The 8,975-nt window shown below is 39.5% G+C and overlaps 2 protein-coding genes across 2 annotated transcripts in view; both read left to right on the top strand.

The window, feature by feature from the left end:
* Positions 1-6: 6 nt before the first annotated feature.
* The window catches only part of LOC108627965 (thymidylate kinase), a gene marked incomplete at its 3' end in the record, with an annotated part of 32,628 nt that continues 23,659 nt past the window's right edge, over positions 7-8,975 (top strand). Inside the window, 1 exon segment of the mRNA XM_018029583.2 lies at positions 7-503. Coding sequence (XP_017885072.1) covers positions 374-503 — 130 coding nt within the window.
* On the top strand, positions 2,068-8,969 carry l(3)72Ab (U5 small nuclear ribonucleoprotein l(3)72Ab). Its single transcript, XM_018029584.2, has 3 exons — positions 2,068-2,175; positions 2,382-2,545; positions 2,632-8,969. Exons 1-3 carry the CDS (start codon positions 2,131-2,133, stop codon positions 8,825-8,827), a joined length of 6,405 nt encoding a protein of 2,134 aa, XP_017885073.1. The 5' UTR covers positions 2,068-2,130; the 3' UTR covers positions 8,828-8,969.

The raw sequence follows: 8,975 nt of genomic DNA, 5'->3' as shown, positions 1-8,975 counted from the left end.
ATTCATTTTAGATAAAACCAAATAAACTTATGCTCGATGAAATCTGGAAAAATCATGAAATCAATGTAAACTTGCAGCACAATACAGCAAAAGTACTTAAATAGAGAATCCTATCTTTGCCGCAAAATATACTCTTATTAATAGACATATGAACTTTCTGATCGTTCGTTCAAGAAAATACACATTTTTTTCAGTTCTTTCTTGTTTATATGTTATAAGTTTGTATTAGAGATAATGGATATGGAGATATCATACTACAGAGTCTACAGACACAGACAGTGTGGATATAATCATTGTATGCCGTTAATGGACGGAAAAGGTTACTTAAAGTATTACATATTAGTAACGATAGAGATATTTCGTAAGAAATAAAATGTCAGCAGGCCGTGGTGCATTAATAGTTTTTGAAGGATGTGATAGAGCAGGAAAATCAACTCAAGCAAAAATGTTAATCGAGGCTTTGACTACATTAAAGCTTCCGGCGGAGTTACGAGTATTCCCTGGTAAACAGTAAATATATGATGTTTTTAATTACTTTTGTACATATAAAAGCAGTTTCAGTAATAGCAACAAAAGATTGGATTTTCGTTTATTTAATTTCGCTTGTAATCATGCATAACCCTACAGAAGTATAAAAGCTATATACATACGTGTATTATGTATAATTGAATAGAATTTTGTTAAAATATATGAATAGTAAGTGTTAATTCTAATTTCGAGACATTTAGAATCAAAACTGGGTTTGACTTTTTATATTTTTATTCGGCATGGAATATTGAACATTATTGTGGATGTAAAAGGGTATGAACTCAATTTTATGGTATAATTAATTATCCTTCATATGTCAAACCTAAAAAACATCACTATCTCAATTTTTAAAAGTATAATGTATTTCACTTGCATTGTCAAATATATATATAGCACAGATTTTCGATTTATATAGTACCATACATACTTAACTATCTTAAAAGTATATAAATAAATAAAATACTGTAATCAAATTTTATTCCTATTGATTATGTACAAATATAAATGGATCAAACTTATTGAGATATTTTTGTGCCGGCGCGTTGCTGGGGCTGGGATCTTAACCCTTTCGTTACGGGCGGGTTCTCCACCGCGGTACTTCCGCTGAACGGAGCGCCGCAACGTCACTGCAGTCTGCACGCCACTATAGATAGATAGATAGATAGATAGTAGATTCTTATTGGCCAAAAATTTCATATACAGCCATGTTACAATTGCAGGCCAATATAGTGGCCCGTAGCAGGGCTGGGATAATTTTTCCCGCACGGTTCGCTTCCCCTGTTTTTCGCCCGTATTTCGATCCCCACTACTATTCCCCTCATGCGCCTTCGCTGACCATGCCTAGCATACCCCCATCAAGTACCAGACCCCACCATGGTCGCGTCGTCCCCACTTCCCGGACGAGGGAAAAATTATCCCAGCCCTGGCCCGTAATGCCACAATGGCATCTTTTGGCGGGCCACTATAGTGGTCCTGAGTACCTCAGTGGCATCTTATGGAAGGCCACTATAGTGGCCCGTAGTTGCGAAAGGGTTAACACATCAGGAGCAAGGGCAACAGCAGGCGACAGGCTATAATAACTCTATGGCTCAAACAGACTCTTTATAAGTATCTCCTCGGTGCTATCAGGCAGTGATGGGCACAACGCGGCATTTTTTATAACAAGCCGTTTAAAAGCATGCGCGAGGGCGACGTCATAGCTGGGGATACCACGTGACCGCAAACCCGTGCATGCTGTTAAACTTTTGACAAAATTGGGCGCACTACGGAAGAACATTGTTCGTACGTTCAAATAAACAAAACAAATGATTATATCAAATAACATGCAGTCAGATAATGTAATGTTCAATTTTCAAAATTATTCTTAAAAAAATTTCTTAAATTCCAAGTCCGTTTTTACACTTAGGATCTAATGGTACCTTTAAATTGAAAACATAGGTACGGTACTAGGCTGCCACTAGTAAATTCTACTGCGCACGCCCCAAAAATCCCACGATGTGCCCATCACTATCACTGCCTTAGTGCCTTCAGGTCCATGATATATCCGCTGTATTGTATGTGATTGTATTATTGTATGCATTGTATAATGCGAAGAAGGCAATTATGGCGGACGCTGCAGCAAGACAATTACAATATGAATATAAAGCGGTTAGTATATTTTTTAATTCAAGAAAAATAATACAAATATATCTATATTGGTCACCTAATTTGATACATTATATTTCCGTGATTTTTTCGGTGTATTGTTCGTGTTATGTTGGATAGGTTAGGTTTACTTGTATTTACCGCTAATACTACAAGTAACAATTTTCATGAATTACTTCTATTTTATAAATAAATATACCTTTTTTCAGAATTCTAATCTTGTGTTACAAGCTGACGTACGATTGATAGAAAGACGCAGCAGAGATGAAGCGACTGGTGAGGTTATGTCACTTGTTGGCAAACTGGATGGAACGCGTATGGGTGACAGAGCACAACGTACTAAGCCAGGAAAAGCAGAGGAACGAAAAGTTAAGTAAGTAATACATTGTACAACATGTCTGAAATAACTCATTGCAAAATATTTGTTTATCAAAAATTCCTAACATTCTATGTTCATAGGCGTCAAAAGCGGGATGAAGCACAGTACGATTTTGCCCGAATGAAAGGTGCAACATTGCTTTCAGAAGGTGTAGATGAAATGGTAGGAATTGTTTATCGTCCTAAAACACAGGAGACACGACAAACTTACGAAGTATTGCTGAGTTTCATTCAAGAAGCCTTGGGAGATCAACCGAGAGATATTTTATGTGGTGCAGCAGATGAAGTACTAGCAGTTTTAAAAAATGATCGACTTAAAGAAAAAGAAAAGAAAAAAGAAACAGAATTATTGTTAGGTCCATTAGCTGAAGAACGATTTGCATTATTAGTTAATCTTGGGAAGAAAATAACAGACTTTGGAAGTGATGAGAAGACTACAACAAGTGAGGAAAATATTGATGAAACGTATGGAATAAATGTACAATTTGAAGAAAGTAGTGAAGAAGATGATGAAGATGTTTATGGAGAAGTCAGAGAAAATGATGATGAAGGTGATGAAGGTGAAGAAGCTAACGATGACAGAGCTATTCATGCTGAGAACCTAGGTGGTGCAGAAGAAATGAAAAAAGAGAAACCGTTACATCCTCTAGATATAGATGCATATTGGCTTCAAAGGAGATTGAGCAGGATATATGATGATGCAATGGTATCACAGGCGAGAGCTGCAGAAGTATTAGCAGTTTTGAAGGACGCTGGTGATGACAGAGACTGCGAGAACCAATTGGTACTTCTGTTGGGTTATGACTGTTTTGATTTCATCAAGCAACTCAAGAAGTATAGACACACAATTGCTTATTGTACTATGTTGGCCTCGTCGCAGTCTGAGTCAGAACGTCAAAAAATTCGAAATAAAATGAACGATGACCCCACATTAGCAAAGATTTTGCGACAATTAGATACTGGCAAAGGTGACGACGATGCTGATGAAACAATGGAAGCAAGAGCGCAACGTAAACGAAGAGAAGAAAATGAAGATACCGGAGGCCCTGGTGGTCAAGTTCAGGGCACGAGAAATTTAATCGATTTAGAAGATTTAGTATTTGCTCAGGGAAGTCATTTCATGGCGAATAAGCGTTGTCAGTTACCGGATGGTAGTTTTAGGAAACAACGTAAAGGGTACGAGGAGGTCCATGTACCTGCCTTGAAACCAAAGCCGTTTGCAGAAAGTGAGAAACTTCTTCCCATTGACCAACTACCAAAATATGTTCAACCGGCATTCGAAGGTTTCAAAACGTTGAACCGAATACAGAGTCGTTTGTATCAGGCCGCATTAGAAAGCGATGAAAATTTGTTACTCTGCGCTCCAACAGGCGCTGGTAAAACAAATGTTGCTCTTTTATGTATGATGCGTGAAATCGGAAAACATATAAACGCAGATGGTACAATCAATGCAGATGAATTTAAAATAATCTATGTCGCACCAATGCGATCATTGGTACAAGAAATGGTTGGCACTTTTAGTAAAAGATTATCCACGTACAACTTAACAGTGTCAGAATTAACTGGAGATCATCAGCTAACGAGGGAACAAATAGCTGCGACTCAAGTTATTGTCTGCACTCCTGAAAAATGGGATATTATCACGAGAAAGGGAGGAGAAAAAACTTTTACTTCATTAGTCAGATTGATTATTATCGATGAAATTCATTTACTACATGATGAGAGAGGACCTGTTTTAGAGGCTTTAGTCGCTAGAACGATTAGGAATATTGAAACGACGCAAGAAGATGTACGTCTGGTCGGTCTCTCGGCTACATTACCAAATTATCAAGATGTCGCTGCATTTTTGCGAATAAAACCCGAAACAGGCCTATTTTACTTTGACAACAGTTTTAGACCTGTCGCGCTGGAACAGCAGTATATAGGTGTGACAGAGAAGAAAGCATTGAAACGTTTTCAAGTAATGAACGAGATCGTATACGAGAAAACGATGGAACATGCTGGCAGAAATCAAGTTCTCGTTTTCGTGCATTCTCGTAAAGAAACTGGGAAAACAGCGCGTGCTATCAGGGATATGTGTTTGGAGAAAGATACCTTAGGACAATTCCTCAGGGAAGGATCAGCATCCATGGAAGTGTTAAGAACAGAAGCCGAACAAGTTAAAAATCAAGAACTCAAGGACCTGTTACCATACGGTTTTGCCATCCATCATGCGGGTATGACGAGAGTGGACAGAACGCTGGTCGAAGATCTTTTTGCGGATAGACACATACAAGTTTTAGTATCTACTGCAACTTTAGCGTGGGGTGTAAACTTACCAGCGCATACAGTTATTATAAAAGGTACGCAGGTTTATAATCCAGAAAAAGGTAGATGGGTCGAGTTAGGCGCCCTGGATGTGTTACAAATGTTAGGTAGGGCAGGTCGTCCACAATACGATACAAAAGGTGAAGGTATTCTTATCACAAACCACAGCGAACTGCAGTATTATTTGTCTCTTTTAAATCAACAATTACCTATTGAATCGCAGTTGATTAGTAAAATGTCAGATATGTTAAACGCAGAAATAGTGTTGGGTACGATACAAAATATCAGAGATGCGGTCACTTGGGTGGGATATACTTATTTGTACATTAGAATGCTTCGTTGTCCAAACTTGTATAGCATAAGCCACGATAAACTAAAAGAAGATCCATTACTCGAATTACATAGAGCGGATCTTATTCATTCGGCCGCGGTTGGACTAGATCGGAGCGGTTTAATAAAATATGATCGGAAATCGGGAAATTTCCAGGCCACAGAATTAGGCCGTATAGCATCGCATTATTATTGTACACATGAAACAATGTCTATATATAATCAATTGTTAAAGCGTACTTTAAGCGAGATCGAATTGTTTAGAGTATTTTCATTATCTAGTGAATTTAAACATATAAATGTTAGGGAAGAAGAGAAATTAGAATTACAGAAGTTGATGGAGAGAGTACCAATTCCAGTAAAAGAGAGTATAGAAGAAGCCAGTGCGAAAGTCAATGTACTTTTGCAGGCATACATTTCTCAATTGAAACTCGAAGGATTCGCTCTAATGTCTGACATGGTATTCGTTACTCAGTCCGCGTCGCGATTGATGAGAGCCATTTTCGAAATTGTTCTATTCCGTGGATGGGCACAGTTAGCGGATAAATGTTTATCCTTGTGCAAAATGATAGATCGTAGGATGTGGCAGTCAATGTCGCCTCTTAGGCAATTCAGAAAAATGCCGGAAGAAATTGTGAAGAAGATCGAGAAGAAAAATTTTCCTTGGGAGAGATTATATGATTTGGGACCGAATGAAATCGGTGAATTGATTCGAGTACCGAAATTAGGTAAAACTATCCATAAATATATTCATCAATTTCCAAAATTGGAATTGTCGACGCATATTCAACCGATCACGCGTTCTACTCTAAGGGTAGAATTAACTATCACACCAGATTTTCAGTGGGATGAGAAGATCCACGGAGCATCCGAAGCTTTTTGGATCCTAGTTGAAGATGTAGATTCCGAGGTGATACTTCATCATGAATACTTCTTACTCAAAGCTAAATACGCAACGGACGAACATTTGATCAAATTCTTCGTACCTGTATTTGAACCATTGCCACCGCAATATTTTTTACGCGTAGTATCCGACAGATGGATCGGTGCAGAGACTCAATTACCTGTTAGTTTTCGGCATCTGATTTTGCCAGAGAAGAATTTACCACCAACTGAATTGCTCGATTTGCAACCGCTTCCAATTACCGCCTTGCGTAACTTGAAATTCGAAAATCTTTACGCAGACAAATTTCCACAATTCAATCCAATTCAGACGCAAGTGTTTAACGCTGTTTATAATTCAGACGACAATGTATTCGTTGGAGCACCCACAGGTTCTGGCAAGACAACGATCGCTGAATTCGCTGTTTTACGTTTATTAACTCAAAACTCAGAAGGAAGATGCGTATACATGGTCAGTAAGGAAGCTTTAGCAGAATTGGTTTACATGGATTGGTCCACGAAATTCAACCAACAATTGGGTAGAAAAGTCGTTCTACTGACCGGTGAGACCGGAACGGATCTCAAATTACTCGCGAAGGGACAAATCATAATTACAACGGCGGATAAGTGGGACGTATTGTCACGAAGATGGAAACAAAGGAAAAATGTACAGAATATTCAACTTTTTATTGTAGATGAACTTCAGTTGATCGGTGGTGAAGAAGGGCCTGTGCTAGAAGTCGCTTGCTCGAGAGCGCGGTATATCTCTTCACAGTTGGAGAAACCAACCAGAATCATAGCATTGTCAGCATCATTAGCGGATGCGAAGGATGCTGCACAGTGGTTGGGCGCACCTGCTGCTGCAACATTTAATTTCCATCCATCTGTAAGACCTGTACCCCTCGAATTACACGTGCAAGGGATAAATATTACTCACAATGCCTCTAGATTAGCTGCTATGGCAAAACCAGTTTACAACGCGATACTCAGGCATGCCTCCCATAAGCCAGTTATCATTTTCGTTCCTACCCGTCGTCAAGCAAGATTAACAGCAATAGATTTGCTTACGTTTACTGCAGCCGAAGGTCAGGCATCTCGATTCTTTCACGCGGAAGAAGCTGATATTAAGCCATTCCTGGATAGAATGACGGATAAAACATTGAAAGAGACACTTTCGCAAGGTGTTGCTTATCTTCATGAGGGATTGTCCGTGGACGATCGACGTCTTGTCGAACAACTCTTCGATAGTGGTGCTATTCAAATAGCAGTGGCTACGAGAGATCTTTGTTGGGGTTTATCTATTAGCTCTCATCTTGTTGTTGTCATGGATACTCAGTGTTACAATGGGAAAACACATGCTTACGAGGATTACCCTATTACGGATGTTTTACAAATGGTAGCGCGAGCGAATCGTCCATTAGAAGATGATGATGCTAAATGTGTTCTACTTTGTCAGAGCTCAAAGAAGGACTTCTTCAAGAAATTTCTGAACGAGCCGTTACCCGTCGAAAGCCATTTGGATCACAGATTACACGATCATTTTAATGCCGAGATCGTTACTAAAACGATTGAGAATAAACAGGATGCTGTTGACTACCTCACGTGGACTTTCTTGTATAGGCGGCTTACGCAAAATCCGAATTATTACGGATTGCAAGGCGTAACTCACAGGCATTTATCAGATCATTTGTCCGAGTTAGTTGAGAGTACTTTGAGCGATTTGGAACAAGCGAAATGCGTCGCTGTAGAAGACGAGATGGATACTCTACCTCTGAACCTTGGAATGATCGCGGCGTACTATTATATCAATTACGCAACTATTGAATTGTTTAGTCTCTCCTTAAACAATAAAACAAAAATCAGAGGTTTACTGGAGATCATTTCGGCAGCTGCCGAATACGAAACTGTGCCCGTTCGGCAACGGGAAGAAAATTTGTTAAGGAGTTTGGCAGCGCGATTGCCGCACGCGCCTCAAGCACAGCGAATGGCAGATCCTCACGTGAAAGCGCAGCTCTTGCTACAAGCTCACTTGTCTAGGATACAGCTTGGTCCGGAACTTCAAAAAGATACGGAACTGGTGTTGAGCAAAGCCATCCGACTGATACAGGCTTGTGTTGATGTCCTTAGCTCGTCCGGTTGGTTGGCCCCCGCTGTCGCTGCTATGGAACTGGCGCAGATGGTTACTCAAGCAATGTGGTCAAAGGACTCTTATCTTAAACAGTTGCCACATTTCACAGCTGATACTATCAAACGTTGCACAGACAAGGGTGTGGAAACTGTCTTCGATGTAATGGAGTTGGAGGACGACGATAGAAATCGTCTTTTACAATTATCCGAGTCGCAAATGGCTGATGTAGCTAAGTTTTGTAATCGTTATCCTAATATAGAGATGTCTTATGAAGTTCAAGATAAAGATAAGTTACACAGCGGTGGAACTGTTAACGTTATTGTACAGCTTGAGAGGGAAGACGAAGTCACGGGCCCGGTCGTAGCACCGTTTTTCCCGCAAAAAAGAGAGGAAGGATGGTGGGTTGTTATCGGAGATCCGAAAACCAACTCCTTGCTGTCTATTAAGAGATTAACGCTACAGCAAAAGGCGAAAGTGAAACTCGATTTTGTAGCGCCCGCTCCTGGACAGCATTCTTATACTTTGTATTTTATGAGCGATGCCTATTTAGGTTGTGACCAAGAGTATAAATTTACTATCAGTGTTGAAGAATATGAATCGGACGTTAGTTCAGGATCAGAATCAGATTAAAGAAGTAAAATACATTGTAATTGAATATCACACGTTCGTATATTAGTTTTTTATGAAGTATGAATTGGTATATCCAAGGATAAGAATGATATAACCCGATGACATGTGACAGAATACGGAGACTTCTTGAAAACTAGAATAATAAGTG

This window comes from Ceratina calcarata, unplaced genomic scaffold (genome assembly GCF_001652005.2).
Source record: "Ceratina calcarata isolate Rehan_Ccalc_2016 unplaced genomic scaffold, ASM165200v1 scaffold486.2, whole genome shotgun sequence".
NCBI classification, from domain to species: Eukaryota; Metazoa; Arthropoda; class Insecta; order Hymenoptera; family Apidae; genus Ceratina; species Ceratina calcarata.
The sequence above is the reverse complement of the archived record's forward strand: the minus strand, read 5'-3'. Positions and strand labels throughout refer to the sequence as shown.